The sequence below is a fragment of the Nycticebus coucang genome, chromosome 3 (genome assembly GCF_027406575.1).
Source record: "Nycticebus coucang isolate mNycCou1 chromosome 3, mNycCou1.pri, whole genome shotgun sequence".
In the NCBI taxonomy this organism is placed as follows: Eukaryota; Metazoa; Chordata; class Mammalia; order Primates; family Lorisidae; genus Nycticebus; species Nycticebus coucang.
Window position 1 is genome coordinate 145146137 of NC_069782.1, and position 18677 is coordinate 145164813.

Below are 18677 nucleotides of genomic sequence, written 5' to 3' on the forward strand. Positions count from 1 at the left end.
ATGGTGAAAGGATGAAAATTTCTTATCTGAGGTGATGGATGAGGAACAAGACAAGAATATCCATTCTTAGTATTTATAATCAACACTGAATTGGAGGGTTTAGCTGGGGAAATCTGGCGAAAGAAGAAATAAAAGACTTCCGAATTAAAAAGGAAGAAGTAAAACAATCCTGTACAAAGACAACAGGATCTTGTTTTATAAAAATCCTAAGGAATCTACAGGAAAACTATGAGAACTAATAAACAAGTTCAACAAGGCTGTCTGATATAAGATCAAATATAAAATCGGTCATATTTCTATATGCTCACAATGACCAATTTGTAAACGAAGTTAAGAAAACACTTCTATTGACAATAGCAACAAAAATTAAAATACTTAGGAATATATTTAACAAAAGTGCAAAACTACAAAAACACCAAAAACTTTAAAAACATTGTTGAAGGAAATGAAAGAACTAAGTAAATGGAAAGACACATGGGCTTATGATTTAGAAGACTTGCTGTAGTTAAAATGACAATACTTCCATAGTGATCTCCCATCAAAATCCCAGCTAGATTTTTTTTCTTGAGACAGAGTCTTACTTTGTGGCCCTGGATAGAGTGCTGTGGCATTAGAGCTCGCAGCAACCTCAGTGTCTTGGGTTCAAGGATCCTCTTGCCTCAGCCTCCTGAGTAGCTGCGACTCCCAGTGCCTACCATGATGCCCAGCTAGTTTTTCTATTTTTAGTAGAGACAGGGGTTTTGCTTTTGCTCAGGCTCTTCTCAAACTCCTGAGCTCAGGCAATCCACTGGCCTCAGCCTCCCAGAGTACTAGGATTACAGGGGTGAACTACTTCACCCAGCCCCCAACTAGATTTTTGGAAAAAAATTGACAGACTGATCCTAAAATTCATTTTGAAATGCAAAGGACGCAGAATAGCTAAAACAATCTTGAAAAAGAAGAGTTAGAGGGCTTATACTTTTAAATTTCAAACTTATTATAAAGCTATGGTAGTAAAGACAGTTTGGTACTGGCATACGGATGAGCATATAGATCAATGGAATATAATTAAGAGTCCAGAAATAAACATATACATCTGTGATCAATTTATTTTTGACAAGGATGCCAAAATAATTCAACAGGAAAAGAATAGTCTTTTAAAATAATTATGTGAAGATAACTGGATGTCCACAAGTAAAAGAATGAACATGAACATCTGTCTCATAACACACACAAAAATTAAATGAATCAGAGACCTACATGTAGGAGCAAAAACTTAAATCCTTTTTGTAGGATTTAAGTAGACATTTTCTCAAAAGAGATAAACAGTCACATGAAAAGATGCTTGATGATCTTTAGTCATCAAGAAATGTAAATCAAAACCATAAAGAGATGCCACTAGTGCAGCTATAATAAAGGTGAACAGTAATAGTACTGGCAAGAATATGAATGTAATGTGTATGTTTGTGTCTTAGTTATTAACAAAGATTAAAAAGTAAAAAAAAATTATAGAAACATAGACTAAAGATATAAAGAAAGAAAATATTGTTGTATATCTGTATAGTGTTTTATATTTTAAGCTAAGGATTATTTCAAAAGAGTGTAAAAATTAAATGTTTATAATGTATAAAAGTTACAGTAAGCTAAAGTTTATTATTGAAGAAAGAAAAATATTTCTTACAAATTTAATATGGCTTAAATTTGTAATGTTTAAGGTCTATAATAGTGTACAGTAATGTCCTAGGCCTTCGTATTCACTCACTCACTGATGCCCACAGAACAATATCCTGTCTTATAAGCTCTATTCATGGTAAGTACCCTATATAGCTGTACCATTTTTAACTTTTATACTGTATTTTTTATGTACCTTTTCTATGTTTAAATACGTTTAGATATACAGATACTTACTACTGTGTTCCAATTTCCTGCAGTATTCAGCATAGTAAAATGTTGTACAGGTTTGTAGGCTAGGAGCAATAGGCTATACCATATAGCCTAGGTGGGTAGTAGGCTGTACCACCTAGGTTTTATAAGCACACTCCTTGATGTTAACACATGACAAAAATCACCTAAGGACATACTTCTCAGAATGTATCCCTATTGTTAAATGATGCATGACCTGTATTAATGTTCACAGCAATAGTAATCATAGTAGCCAAAAAGTAGAAACAACACAAATTTCTGTCAATGATGTATACAAAAACAAAATATAGTATAGCTATACAATGGAATTTTATTCAGGCATAATAAAAAAAATGAAACACAGATTTGTGCTACAACATGGGTAGTCCTTGCCATCATTATGCTAAATGAAAGAAGCCAGCCACAAAAGACAATATCTTGTTTGATTCATTTTTTGTGAAATGTCCAGAACAGGAAAATTCATATTTTCCTACAGAAAGTAGATTATTCATATTTCATACAGAAAGTAGATCAGTGGTTGTCTAGGGCTGGATGAGCTGGAGGAAATTGGGGGTGACTACTAATAGGTATAGAGTTTTATTTAGGGGTGAGAAAATGTTCAAAAATTATGTAGTGAAAATGGATGCACAAATATGTGAATATACTAAAGCCCATTCAATTTTATAATTTAAAAGGATGAATTACATGATATGTGAGTTATATCTCATTAAAAATTGTTTTGTAAAAAGAACCAAAGGAACTCTAGAGATTAGAAAACATAATATCTGATATGAACAATTCCCTGGAAGGGATTAACTGCAGATCAGAGACTACAGGAAAAAAGGTCAGTGAACGTGAAGAGAGAGCTTTAAAAACTGAAACACAGAGGGAAATAAAAGACTTCAAAAAACTAAAAAGCTCCTCAGAGACATGTGGAACAACATCAAGCAGTTTAATAAATGTGTAATTGGAGTTCCGGAAGATAGAGCAGAAGAGAAAAATATTTGAAAATTTAGGAGATGATCTTAAGGGATGAATAGGAATTTGTTGTGGGAATAAAGAGAGGAAGGGCATTTTAGGTCGAAGAAACAGCATAGCAATATTGTGAAAGCTTGTAGCCATATGGTGAGTACTGTGCAATGTTATTTTAAATATGCTTTAGTTATGAAGCATAGAGTTTTCTTATTATTGGGAAGTTTATATTTACTCAGTAATTCGTGTTTTACGTATTTTGAATTGTCTTTTGGTAGCCTAACCGTCAACTAATCTGTCTCTTTGTATCTTATTAAACAGTTCGTGATTAATAAGTGCTGGTCAGTTTTTTAAAAACAATTCCTAGACGGCCAATCGACCATATGCTGCTTAAATGTTTACTTTATAAAAAAAGTTAATAATTGCTGACATATTTAAGGCAAAGCCTAAGTACTTAAAATATATTTTTTGTCTATTTGTGTCTAGATTTTTTAGAAGTGGTTTTTTTTTTTTTTTCTATTTCTGTGAAGAATACCATTGGAATTTTGATGGGGATTGTGTTGACTCTGTATATTGCTTTGGGTGGTATGGACATTTTTAATACTGAATCTTATAATCTATAAAGATATCTTTTTATTTGTGTTCAATATATTTTATCAATGTTATAGAGTTTTCAGTGTACATAGCTTTTACCTCTTTGACTAAATTTACCCTTAATTATTTTATTTTTGGTGCTATTGTATTTGTTTCTAGAAATGAAGACAATGGAACATGATAGTGGTCAGTTAAACAAACTCCAAAAACAAAAGAGTGAATTGGCACAAGAGTTACTTATTCTCCAGGGAAAACTTAAAGGTATTACCTTCATTAATTAGTATATTTTGCTGTTAAATGTGGTTACATGCACATAATAGGCTCATATCATTCTTTTAAAATATATTTACCTATTGGAATATATTGCTATTATTGGCATCAAAAAAATAGACAAAATATATATCAGTGTTAAAGCTTGTATTTTTTAATGTCACAAATTTTGCTGAGATCGTCTGTGCTCCTTTAATTGCTATATTAGAGTAGACAATACACACATAAGCACCAAAAATTAGAATATTGTTCTTATGAGTAAAGATAACATGTATTTTTTTAATTATAAGAATTTTTTAATTGTTCAGCTTTTGAAAATGAAGAGAAGGAATCCATTTATACTACCAAATACCTAGAGGCAGAAAAAATAAAAATCAGTGAAAAGCCTCAAAATGATGCAGATTGTTTAAGGTAAGAGTTGCCTATTATACTTTGGTATAAAATCTGGTAACTTTTCAAGTTAAATAGATTTCGGATTTATTTAAAAGTTCCAGATGAAGATGTTATTTCCTTCTATCTATATTTTAAAACATGCTAGTAAGTAAACACTTCACTGTTTACAAAGTGCTACACGTAAATTCATAATGCATTGGGTCAATGATGTTGAAATCTATTTTACCATTTCATACACCTCATGGACTTTGTGTTATTCTCATCCCAAAAGGTAACTCTTATTTCTGTCATTCCTAAAATTTGGGGAGGGGTGGGGGGTTAGGGAGCAAATAATTGAAATTATTTTTAATCTTTTTAGATTCCAAGGGAAAATTACAATGTTTTACTTGAAATTTGTTACTCTGATGTGCCAAACGGTCTATGAAACTAGTGTATGGTGCCCCATGATCGCACTAATGTACACAGCTATGATTTAATAATAAAAAATAAAATAAAATAAAATGAAATAAAATTCAGAGAGATATTAAAAAAAAAAAGAAATTTGTTACTCTGGTTTTGTTCCTAAAAAAATGAAAATGTAATTTCTGTACCGAGTATTTAGATGCTTTTTATACATTTAGATAATAAAATAATGGTTGATGTTTGAAATGATGTAGTCACAAATACAAGGACAGACTACCTTGAGTTTTTAATTTAACTATTATTTATTAGTAATTCAGTGTTATGTTTGCTGGCTTAATTTTAAAGACGTTCCTATGCTTTCTAGGCCCAATATAAGAAAAGAAACCTCATTACTGATCTATTAAGAAGCAAATGAAGCCTCTTTTCAGATAAATCGTATAGGAAATATGTCCACTAGTGCTGAACAGATGCTTCATATTAGCAGTATATTGCCTTAGGCCATAATTGTAGTAGATTGGGAGGAAATATTTGCGATTGAATTTTATGTTATGTTTTAATAAGAATAAAATATCAGTCTTTTGGGTGATATGTGTGATGCAGAATGAGTTTCTGTAATGACAATCTGCTCATTGAATTTTTTACACTTTTAAAAATGGTGATGCCCACTAGTATCATTATAGTTAATAATGTAAGAGCTTCAAATATGAAGTCCAATCTTGTGGGTTTATCACTCAGTCATAAGAATTTGCTCTGGGTTCAAATTAAACACACAAAGTCTGTTAGAAAGTGCTTTTTGCTTTACAATTGGTGACAAGAGGAAATCTGAATAGAAAAAAATATCAGTCCATGTACCTAGTCCATTCATTGTATTTTTATTTTCTTTCTTTATTTGTATTGTTATTATTGTTATTTTGAGATAGAGTCTCACTCTGTCACTCTGGGTAGGGTGCCATGGGGTCATAGCTCACAGCAACCTTAACCTCTTGGGCTCAAGCAATCTTCTCACCTCAGCCTTCTGAGTAACTGGGAGTATAGGCACCTGCCACAATGCCCATGCCCAGCTAATTTTTTAGTAGAGACAGGGTCTTCTCTTGCTTAAGCTGGTCTCAAACTCCTAGGCCCAAGAAGTCCTCCTGCCTTAGCCTCCCAGAGTGCTAGGATTACAGGCAAGAGCCACTGTGCCCAGCCACATTCATTGCATTTTAACAGTTAAATGATATGCCAATATTTATCAATTCCCACTTTTAATTCATTTATATATATACTTAGTACCCCTATTAGTATGTTTCATAAGAAGTTTCCCAAGTGTGAATAAAACCAAGTACTACCCTGTTTCCCCAAAAATAAGACAGTGTCTTATTTTAAGGTGTGCTCCCAAAGATGAGCTAGGTCTTATTTTCAGGGGACGTCTTATCTTTCCTGTAAGTAGGTCTTATTTTCGGAGGATGTCTTATTTTCGGGGAAACAGGGTAAGTGTAAATATTTTAGGAAAGCTAGGCATGGTGGCTCATGCCTATATTCCTAGCACTCTGGTAGGCTGAGGTGGGAGGATTGCTTGAGCTCAGGAGTTTGAGATAGTTTGCATAAGAAGGAGACACGTCTGTTCTAAAAATTGGAAAAAAAAGAAAACTAGTGGGATGTGAAGGTACATACCTGTAGTTCCAGGTATTTGGGAGACTGAGGCAGGAGGATCACTTTGAACTGAGAAGTTTGAGGTTGCTGTGAACTAGGCTAATGCCACAGCACTCTAGCCTGGGCATCAGAGAACTCTGTCTTAAAAAAAAAATAAGATTTCAGAAAAAAGGACTGTATCAGTCTTAGGATTAGTGTAATAACACAAAGCTAATAATGGGAACAAAATATATTTGTGCTTGTATAATGCAACAGGAAACTTGTTTCAGTAATAAATCTGCAAAGTCAACAGCATGAGATTTTCATTCTGAGCACTTAAAGATAGTTTGGTTTTGTGAAGAACATATTTGCAATGTAAACTGCCTGAAACTTAATATACACCTGCTACTGAAAGACTCTTAAGTACATTAATGTGAAGTGGTAAAGCAGTGCCGTGGCTTCTTTGGTGAAAAAGTCATTCAATTTAGTTGGCCATAGAGTGCACATTTATGGTCCTTAGAATTATAAGAAGGCATAAATGTATCTGGTATTAAAACACTTTTAACCTCTAAAAGATATGCAGATAAATTTGCTGTATATATGTACACATACATATATAATTTTAATTTTACAAAAATGTATAAATTGTGGCAATAGTCTGTTGATTGAATAAAAATTCCAACCCTACAAAGATGTAAAATGTCAAAATATCCCTTCCTATCAGTTTGCTCTGATGCCCCAGATGGAACCATTGTTAAAAGTTTGCTGTGTAGCTGAGTTTATCTGTTTATCTGTATCTGTATGTGTGCATGTATACACATATATACACGTCTGTGTGTGTTTGGCAAAATTGGATCATGAAATCACACTTAGTGGTCTTCAGTTTGCTTTATTGCTTAGCAGCATGTAGACATTTTCCACATTAATGTTTACTGACCAACTTCATTCTCTGCCTTTGTAACAGAGAAGCCACATTTATGCATTCTCCCATTAATGGATGTATGAGGTTCCAAATAGTCACAATTAGAGACATTGTTATAAATGTAGCCTTAAATAATTGCAGAAGTATTTCTGTAATGTTATTTATAATGAGCATCATTTAGTAGAGTAGGAATTGTAATACAGACATTTAGAAAGTAGTCTATATTTACTTTACCCTTTGTTTCCAACAGGAATTGACTCAGAGTGGACACATGTAACAAGACCTCAGTTTTAAAGTTTCTGCAAAATACTAGTCAAATAATCGTATGTTTGTACCAAATGGGTATTTTCTCTCTCTCCTCTCCTCTCTTCTCCTCTTCTCTTCTCTCTCTCTCTCTCTCTTCTCTTTTTAACATTTATGAAGTATGAAAAACCCTATTTAATTCCAGGATGATTCTTAGCTATGTACTTCGTTGAAGATTTCTGCTGACTCTGCATCTTTTCTGGTAAAACTTCATCATTTATTCACTAACAGAAGTGTCTCTACAGCATTGATTATGTAGCCTTCAAGCTAATAGAGATACCCTGTTTTGTGAATTCTTGGCTCATAACATAGTTATGAAAGCTTGTAAGTATGTGCAGGGGAAATTTTGATGGTAGAATCAATTGATTACTTTCAAAGTTATATTCTGATTTAAATGTACGTATTCGTCCCCTAGATTTTGAAATAATTTTGTTTGTTATATAAGCTATATACAACATTGCAGTGATCATTTTCTAAATTCCTTGGTGTCAATGATACCATAACATAAAGTGAAGGTACAGGCATGATGCCTACATTGCTGGATGCAGTATACATTACAAATACATATTTGGAATGTAATTTCATATATATAAATTATTATAAGCATCTTAAAATTGTTTATGTCATTTGATACAATAAATCCACTCATGAGCTGTATATCAAGCAAAAAATATAGGTGCAGAATAAGCTTTATGCACAAAAGTATTCATAGTAATATTGTTTATAGTAGAAAAATAGAACAACTGAAATACTCTACCATAAATGAATGATTAGGCCAACTGTGCTGTAACCACTTGGACTACCACATATTTACCTTAAATGGTATCAACTGGCATGCATAGTTAACAGGGGTAATATAATAGCATTAAGAAAAAGAAAAAAACTAGGAAACAAAATTTTATAATCACTATTAAATGGCAACTGAAGTCTGCAATGATATGTACCTAAATTTTAATAGCATTTGAGATTGAGACTGGGTAAAGTTTGTCTTTCTTTTGAGCATTTGAGATTGAGTACTAAGACTGGGTAAAGTTTGTCTTTCTTAGTAGTTGCATATGGTTCTATAGCTAAAAAGAGTATGATGTTAGTTAAGGCTTTTCTAGAAGTCTGAGAAGTAACTGCAAAAAGATAAAAAATTGGAACAGAGCAGGAAATCATAAAAATACCTGGAACATAAGTTTCGCTTAAACTAACTAGTAATATTGGCTCATCCTGGCCATTATTTGATGATTCAAAGAAAGGTGAAAACAACCAGTGCAAACTGCCCTTAGTTACGTGCAGTGGGAGAGGGAAGTCCTTCTTGACTCCTGTAGACAATCAGCCTATGCACTGAAGCATGAGATCTGCTTACCATTATATTGCTTTGGCTAGCTGTAAATGTATTAATATTCATACCATTATCAGCTAGCCTTTTAAAGCTAGCAACAGCAATCTTTTCTGTAAGTGCAGATCTAAATTCTACAGCTTGATTATATGCTGAATAGAAAAATACTTCCTATAATTTGCTCTGAATGCCCTCCTTGATTTCAGTAGTCATTCCTTCTTATTATTAGGTAGCTAAAAGGGAGAGTGGTCACCATCCTATTCTGATAGGTGTGAAAGATCATACACAATCGGTGGTGCATTTGGACTGAAGAGAAGCATGGGCAAGTGGTGGAAAGAAAGATCTCAACTGTTTTATTTGGAAAAAATAAATATATTAAAGTGAACCCTTATGTACTTTTTAATAGCGGTATCCACAGTACATTGTAACTGCGTTTACCCTTCCATTTATTCTTTAAAAATATTTATTACAGGTGTTTTATTCATGTGTAAACATCTAATGCTCAAAGTTAATAACGTATTCTTTCCTAAAAAGCATTCTTTTAGAATTCCCATTTACTATTAAATTCCTAAAAGTTCAGAACACAATATACTTCACATTTATAGTCTTGTACTGCATAACGACATTAGTCATAGATGGCCGTGGTCTCATAATTTTTAATACCATCCTCTTACTGTACCTTTCTTAGGTTTAGATATATAAATACTTTTGTTTGTGTTACCATTGCCTATGCTATTCAGTGTGGTAACATGCTGCACAGGTTGTAGCCTAGGAGCACTAGGCTATACCCCATAACCTGGGTTTGTAGTCAGCTGCGCTGTCTAGGTTTGTGTAAGTGGACTTATGATGTTTGTGCAATGACAGTCACCTTAACGATGCATTTCTCAGAATGTATCCCTGTTGTTAAATGACATGTGACTATTGCTGGTATTCTATTTCTCCCCCAGTTTTTAAAATAACCTTTATAAACTATATGTAATTTTTAACGCATAGAATAATGAGCAACTATAAACTTAACTAGAAGATTACCAATAACTTGCATTAGCTGTGGCTCCTTTTTTATCCCATACTTCCTTCCTTACCCCAATTGTCATTAATGTCCCTTATTGCATTTCATTTTCTTATGCGTGTGTGTTATATAACTTATTTGATTTATTTTATTTTTTGCTTATCATTTTCTTTATTGCATTATATAATTATTTTAATTTAAACCATATATTTTATATAATCTATCACATATATTCATACCCAAACAATCTATTGGTTATTTTTATTGTTTCTGAGTTTTATAAATGGTATCGTATTGTCTGGGACTTGTTTTTATTCAGCACTGTTTCTAAGATTTACCTATGTTGGTGAGTATAGATATGTAAATATACCATGATTTTTTTCCCTTTCTACTGGACATGGGGATTGTTTCGAGTCATTTGCTATCATAGGCAGTGGTAATGTATACATGTTGGTGCACGTGTGCAGAGTTTCTCTAAAGTATATGCCTGTTGGAATTGTTGAGTGTAGAGTATGTGGATTTTGACCTTCACAAGCTAAAGACAGACTGTTTTCCAAAATGATTAAATCAATTTATACTCCCATTAGCATATTATAGAATTTCTCATTGATCTCATTGATCTCCTCAATACTTTGTTTTCAGACTTACCAATTTTTGCTAATCTTATGGGCGTAAGATAGTATTTTGTGATCTTAAATCTGTATTGCCCTATGTGGTTGAGCATCTTTTTATCTGTCTATGGCCCATATTTTTCCTAGTCTGTAAAATGCCTCCAATTTATTTTTCCATTAAGATATTTGTGTAATTTTTCTTTCTCAAAAACTGAATCGTAGTTGTTTTTAATTTTTGAACTTCTAGCAATTGTAGATTTTTTTCTGCTAATGCATTAAAAATATCTTCTCCTAGCTTATAGGTTTTTATTATTTGCTTTATACTGTTGTAGTTGAACAGAATTCCTATTTTTGCTGTGGTTGAAATTGTCAATCATTTCCTATTATAGTTAGCATTTTTGTTTCTTAGCAATATTTATTATATATTTCAAAATAGCAAGAAGAGAGAATTTTAAGTATTTTATTCGTAAAGAAATGATAATATATGTTTACGGTATTTCAAGAAAAAATGTAATAAAACAAAAAGGCCAGACACGGCAGCTCATTCCTGTAATCTTAGTGCTTTGAAAGGTTGAGGTACAGGAATGCTTGGGATGATTGTTTGAGGCCAGGAGTTGTTTGAGACCAGCCTGACTCTGTCTCAATGAACTAGAGAGGCTGAAGCAGGAAGATTGCTTGAGGCTAGGAGTGTCAGATTGTAGTGAGCTGTGATGATGCCACCGTACTCTATTCCAGGACACAGAGCAAGACCTTGTCTCAAAAAACAAAATAAAACACCCCACCCCTAAAAAGATAAAACCCAGAACTCCAAAGAAATGGTAAATGTATAAGGTGGTAGTTATATTAAATTCTGTTATTTGATTAATACAAAATAATTCACATATTGAACATCATACCATGCCCCCTAAAGATATATAAAATGAGGTGAAAGCTGTATTAATTAGTAGGATGTAAGTACTCCAATTTGTACAAATAATCAACACATTGAATCCCACAAAGGTATAAATGTATTCATGATCTATGTGTATATGACGTAATTTTAAAAAAAGAAAAAAGATGTATAATTTTGTGTCAGTTAAAATCAAAACAAATTAACACACTTAATAAGTTTAACATTGATACAATATTATCAATATAGTCTATATTAATATTTCCTCTGCTATCTTGTTTTCTTTATGATTAGATATTTTTCTTTCTCTCTTCCTTTCTTGTCTTCTTTTTCCCCTTCCTCCTTGCATTATATAAGGAGGAAAGATAACACGTAATGTTTTCTTTCAAGCTCCTTTAATCAAGAACAATTCCTCAGCTTTTTGTCTTTTGTAACATTGACACTTTTTTTTTTTTTTTGAGGTGTCAAGGCTAGTTTTTTTTTTCCCCTGAGACAAGGTTTCGCTCTGTCACCAGGGCTAGAGTGCAGTGACATCATGATAGCTCATTATAACCTCAAACTCTGGCCCCAAGCAGTCCTCCCACCTCAGCCTCTCAGAGTGCTAGGATTACAGGTGTCAGCCACCATGCCCAGCCAAGGATAGTTGTTTTATTGAATGTACTTCATTTTGGATCTGTCTGTTCCTTTGACATTAGATTCAACTTAAACATTTCTTTTTTTGGAAAAAACATCATGGAAGTGATAGTGTGTTTATTTTTATCAGATATTTGTTTTGTTATTGGTAATTTTAGGTTTGACCCATTAGTTAAGATTGTGTGTGCCAGATTTCTCCAGTGAAAAGTACTGTTTTCCATTGGTAATTAATAAATGATACATGTGGTGACTCTTTGAGTCCTTGTATATATCCTTTCTCCTAAGAACCCTTCACTTAATCATTTTATTGTCCACTAATGATTCTTCCCTGAATTGCCTATTACCATGGTGGCTACAAAATAGTAATTTTCTAATCATGTCATTCTTCATTTACTTGTTGATAAAATTCTATAAAAAGAGAAAAAATGGTTTTTTTCCTTATTTTTCCTTTTAAGAAACAAATTTGTATGGACTCATTAATTTATTTTCATTTCATGTTTTATAATCTATTACTGTAATTATTATTTTTGATGCTCCAATTGTTGCAAATTTGACCAGACGCATCCCCTTGAAATTTACTTCTGTGTCCCATCATTTTGTTTTGTTTTGTTTTGTTTTTTAAAGAATGCCTTCCTTCCCTTCCTCCCTTTTTCCTTTTCTCCCTTCCTTCCTTGCCTTCCTTCCTTAGACAATATTCTAGGCTAACCTTATGCATTACCTACCTCAATCCTGGAACCGGTCATTTCCTCAAGGGGCACTAGTATCTTTGAGAAGGGAGTGATATTTAATAACTCAGATCAGAGTGCTGGATATGCTCATTGCTTCTGGATGTCATTGCTTTTAAGCACCATAAATGACAGAACTAAAAATACTATTTTAAAAAAATTTTGTATTTATACTGATCTCCAATTCAAATCCAAAATGACAGGGTTTATCTTTTCCTCCTCCCATTATATATGTCCATCATTTTGCTTCTAGTGAAAACTCTGGTTCTTAACAATATCAACATAATTATTCATTTTCTAAATCCTAACAATATCACAAAATAATTTTAGAATTACAGCTGTATAATCCTACTAACAACAAACCTACTTTGTACTTGTTATTGTCTTCCTACATATCCTATTGAAGATATATAAACTACTATGTCCAAAAATTACTTGAATTATTTTTTTGTCTGATTTTAAATTTGAAATGTGATTAAGTTTGTTTCTGTTTAACTCAAGTGTTCTTTTGTGTCAAATTTTATGGTTCTTTTTTCTTCAGCTTCATTGATTAATTTTTATTTGTTGATTATGTAATACATCAGCATAATTCAAAGTCAAAAGTATGTAAAAAATATACTCAAGGGAGTTTCATTCCATTTTGTAACTATTCCACTGCTTCACTCATTGCTATAAGTGACCATTTTCATTAGTTTCTTGTCCATCTTTCCTATGGTTCTTATTACAAAAACAAGTGGATTATTTTTCTTTTCTTTTTTATTTTTTTTGGAGATAAGGTCTCCCCTTTTCAGGCTGGAGTGCAGTGGCCTAAACATAGCTCATCTCAACCTTGGAATTCTTGGGCCCAAGTAATTCTCTGTAGTTAGGACTATAAGTGTGTGCCACTGTGCCCAGCTAATTTTTCAAAAAACTTGTTGTGGAGACAAGGTATTACTGTGTTGCTCAGGCTGATCTTACACTCCTAGCCTCAAGTGATCCTCCCACCTTGGGCTCCCAAAGTCGTGTGATTACAGGTGTGAGCCACCATGTCTGGCTAAAAATAATGAAATATTTTAAAACACAAATACAATAAGCTCAGATATCCCGAAGCAGAATTTAAAAAAGAAAAAAGCAAACATGTATACTTGTCATGTTTGGACCTCTGGAAAACAAAAAGACAAAAATCACAAAAGAAGGAATCATAAAAGACAAGACACAAAAACACATTTATACAAAAGAACAAAGATAAGAATTATAGTAGACTTCCCATCAGAAATCATGCAAACTAGAAGAGATAAGGTGATAACATCCTAAAGAGTGAAAATAAAAGCTGTCAACTCAGAATTCTCATTGAAAATATCTTTCACAAATGAAGGAAAATTAAGATATTCTTAGACAAACACAAGATGATTGAATTCCTTGCCAACAGATTACGCTATAAAAAAGGCAAGTTTTTGGTAAGTTTTTTAGAAAGAAGGGGTATACCAGATGGAAACCTGGAGCTACTCAAAGATATAAAAGAGTTTCAGAAAGAGTTAAAATGAAGATAAATACAAAAGCATTTTCTTTCATTTTTAATTGCTCTTCAAGATAAATGGCTATAGCAAAAAAGAGTAGCAAGATATCTTAGGCTTATAGCATATGTAAAAAGAAAAATGTGTAATGGTAATAGAACAAAAATTGGAGGGAGAAATTGGAAATTCACTATTCTAAGGTTCTTATCCCGCAAGAGAGTACACAGAAATAAATTGAAGAATGTGTTATAAACTCAAGTGCAATAATAACAAAATTTTAAAAATCAGTAGTCCTGCCTTATCCACAGTTTCCGCTTTTAACAGTTTCAATTACTTGCATTCAACCAGTCTGAAAATATTAAATGAAAAATTCCAGAAATAAACAATTCATGAGTTTTAAACTATATACCATTCTGAGTAGTGTGATAAAAATCCTGAGCCATCCTGCCCCATCCTGTAAATCATCCTTTTGTCCAGCATATTCATGCTGTATATGCTACCCATTTAACAGTCACTTAGTGGCCATCTAGGTTATCAGATTGACTATTGAAATGTTGCAATATTTGTGTTCAAGTAATCCTTATTTTAAGTAATAATGGCCCCAAAGCACCAGAGTAATGATGCTGTCTATTTGGATAGGCCAAAGAGAAGCTGTAATGTGTTTCCTTGAAGAAAAAAGGAGAAAGTTTTTGACTGAATATAGAAAGAAAAAAACCATATGCTGAGGTTGCTAAGATTACTGTGCACTGAGATTTTTTAAAAATGTTCTTCATAAGTTTTACCTATCACTTTATTTTTTTTTAATATTAAATCATAGCTGTGTACATTAATGCGATCATGGGGCACTGGGATATTTTGAGAGAGAGAGAGAAAGATCACATTTACCTGTCATCATGGTATATTGTTATAATTGTTCTATTTTATTATTGTTGTTGATAATTTCTTACTATGCCTAATTTGTAAATTTAACTTTATCATAGGTATGTATGTACAGGAAAATGTATAGTATGTAGTATAATGTTGAGTCCTATCTGCAATTTCAGATATCCAGTGGAGGTCTTGGAACATACACCCTATGGATAGGGAGGGACTACTGTAGGTATAAATAGTAAGAGAGGAGAATATGTAAAATGCAATTATGAAAAATAATTGATCCAAAAGTAGATGAAAAGAGAGGGAAAGGAGCAAAAAAGAGATGGAACAATAACTAGAAAAATGCTATATTTTTAATTTAGTCATATTAATAACTATACTAATGTAAACACACCAACTAAAAGATAAAGATATTAGATAAAATAGTTAAGACTCACCTGTATGGTTTGTACAAGAAACCCACTTTAAATAAAAAGACATAGGTTAAAAGTTAAAAAAAAAAATGGACAATATCCTATATTAGTGGTCTGAAAGTTCTAGTTTTTTTCATATCCTTGTCAACACTGGGTATTACCTATCTTTCATTTTACCCATTCTAGTGGAGGTTTAGTAGTATTTCATTGTTACTTTTCTTTGTATTTCCCTGAACAAAACCAAAGTTGAGTACCATTTTATTTTTTTTATTAGCCATTGGATATCTGTTAACATTTTGGTTTTTATTTCTTTTGTACCCATTTTCCAATGGTGTTATCTTTTTTTAGGATTTGTAGTTCATCATATATTAGAGGCATAATCTGTGCCTTGACTCTGCTGACTTATTTTGAGTGCCATTCTATATTTTTGCTTGGTGATTGCTCATTGTTCTCAATCTGTGAGAAGACTCCGAGTCTAAATATATTAAGTCTGTCTTCAAAAGGGATTTTCTTTTTGCTCCCACTGATATCTGGGGAACGCTGCTGGTGTAAAGCCCTCTTTCCCCTTGAGAATAAGGGCTCAGCAAAGTTTTCAGTAATCTAAATATCACCTTGTTGCTGTCCCAAGAGTTGTTTATATTTGGGAGAGTGATGCTGTTCTTAGTGTCATCTTTATGGCAGCTTCTTCCCCCTAGCTCCTAAAGTGCAGGCTCTAGCTCTCTGCCTGTCTTGCCACAGCTGATGGCTTTTGTGTATGATTTTCTTTAAAAAAAAAAAAATGTCAGTCATAATGTTAGAAATGAAAGAATATTTATTATTTTCCACATTAAATGTAGACATAAAATAATTTAAAAATGTTTTGAAGCCAGTGCTGATATTGACAATAAATTTCCTGAGTATATTTATAATTATCAAACTTATTTGATATTAACAATATTGTTAACTATTTGTTTAAGGTTTATTATTTCTATTGCCTATCTGAGTTTTCCCAGAGAGATATCAGAATATGCCAATTCAAAATTATGCAACATTGGCATAAGAATTATTTTGACCTAAAGGCAGTTAAGACTCAACAGATGCAATAAGAGTTCTCTACCCTGTTAGGCTTTACATGCCTAAAAGTAGATTGTCCTTTGAGTAAGGTTCCTACCTTATACCAGGGAGACAGGACCTACTTTTATCATTAAAGACAGAGCCAACACCAAAATGAGTATACATAAACAGACTTTAATAAAATATCCCTTATCTTTCATTACTTTACCCATATATTTTCATGCTTCTTAGTCACTTGAAGCCTGGTAAAAAACAAAAATGCAAAAAAATTAGTATAAATATTTAATCGTCTTTTTTTAGAGTCATTTCTAAGTTAATTTCCTTACAGTGATAATATTGAAAGGACTTCCTACTGCTGGTTCAAGTGCCCTTTTTGATTTGTCACTGTGAATCTCCTGCTTTTTGGAAAATATGCCTGTTTTAAAGATAGCTACATGGTGGGGCGGCACCTGTGGCTCAGTGAGTAGGGCGCCGGCCCCATATACCGAGGGTGGCGAGTTCAAACCCAGCCCTGCCAAACTGCAAAAAAAAAGATAGCTACATGGCATCTACATCCAGAAACTTCATTCTAGTTTGGTCATTTCAAACAGTGATCTCCCATAAACTTGATTTAACAAGTCCAAACCTTTTTCCCTTTACTTAGAAGGTAAATAAAACCAAGTCTAACCTCTTCAACTCTAGCCTATTTTTGTGACCCCAAAGGTATGAAAAAATTATGTGCTTTATTCCTGCTAAAAAGTTTCAAAATATTCAAAGGACTAAAGACTTAATTGGAGAAAAGAAACATTGATGCTGCTTTCTTACTTCCAAATTAAAATATATTTTAATTATGTATGTATACACATATTATAAAGTTTTTAGAGTTTAACTTTATAAAGAAATTCACAGGTCATGTATTTTCTATACTTAAAATTTTTCAGGTGAGAGTCAGATGAGCTAAATGTTTAACCAAGGTTATTCAGCTTATTTGTGGTCAGGACTAAAACAGAGGTCTTTTATACACATACGTAGCATTATTTTTTTCTCACTAACCTATGTTGCTCTTCTAATTTTCATAAATTAGTAAATGTCTATTATTTATTGAGTCTACCTTTTTTCTTTATAAAACATTTCTTTCTCAAAATTTTATATAGTTCTTACTGAATTTTAGAGAATTTCAATTTCCAAAAACTTTGGTTCTAACTTGAAATTATGATTATAGACCCCACAAAACTGTCACTCTCTGTGTAATAAAATTTATGGTAAAATAGTGTATTATTGAACTAACAGGGTGAATTTTTACCTTTAAACTAGACTTAAAAAAGAATTAGAACTGTATAAGGAAGATGACTTGGAAAGTGTTTATGAAGCTCTCCAATCAGAAATAGAATTTTTGGAGCTGGTAAGCCATCATCAATTAACTTATGTTCAGTAGTATTTTAACTACTGGTAAGAATAGTTTTACTGGTATACATTTCATTGAACTAGTGTTTTGTCCCTCTGCAAAAACCAGAAAGCATAATGAGCAAAACTAAAGTCAGGATATAAATATATGAAGTATTTTGAGTTCCTGAAGAGTTAGGTGCTACATAAAGCAAAGTATATTCAAAGAGAATATGTATAATTTCAAACTAAGTTAAAAAAATTAGATGTGACCTCCCGACTTTTCCATGACTAAAACTATTATTAGAGAATTAATGCACTGAAGAATTTTAATTATCATAATACTTAAAACCTTTTTGTTTTTGATAGGCATAAATTATACTTTTATTATATTTGATACTAAAACTTTCTTATCATATATTTTTATGATCTGAAAAACCTTGAAGTCAATTATTAGAAACTTACTTTCAAATTATGTGGGCACACTTTAAATTGCTTTTACCTCTTACTTTGTTTGTTTATAAAATGAACATAGTATTTTACATACTCTAATTTTTAGAAGACATAGATAGCTTTTAAGTATCTTAAAACATAACATTTATGTTTATTTTCTGTAAAAATTTTTGTTTAAGGGTGGCACCTGTGGCTCAGTTGGTAAGGCACTGGCCCCATATACCGAGGGTGGCGGGTTCAAACCTGGCCCTGGCTGAACTGCAACCAAAAAAAAAAAAAAATAGCCGGGAGTTGTGGTGGGCGCCTGTAGTCCCAGCTACTCAGGAGGCTGAGGCAAGAGAATCGCTGAAGCCTGGGAGTTGGAGGTTGCTGTGAGCTGTGTGATGCCATGGCACTCTACCGAGGGCAATACAAAAAAAAAAAAAAATTTGTTTAAAAATATTCTAATACATTATATTTGAATTTATGTCTTAGTAAAATCTTTCAGTTGT

At 32.5% G+C, this 18677-nt stretch overlaps 1 protein-coding gene across 1 annotated transcript in view; it reads left to right on the plus strand.

The window, feature by feature from the left end:
* Positions 1 to 18677, plus strand: part of CCDC172 (coiled-coil domain containing 172) — a 67967-nt gene that overhangs the window by 47319 nt on the left and 1971 nt on the right. Inside the window, exons 5-7 of the mRNA XM_053585145.1 lie at positions 3607 to 3708; positions 4026 to 4128; positions 17665 to 17752. Coding sequence (XP_053441120.1) covers positions 3607 to 3708; positions 4026 to 4128; positions 17665 to 17752 — 293 coding nt within the window. The remainder of the gene's footprint in view (positions 1 to 3606; positions 3709 to 4025; positions 4129 to 17664; positions 17753 to 18677) is intronic.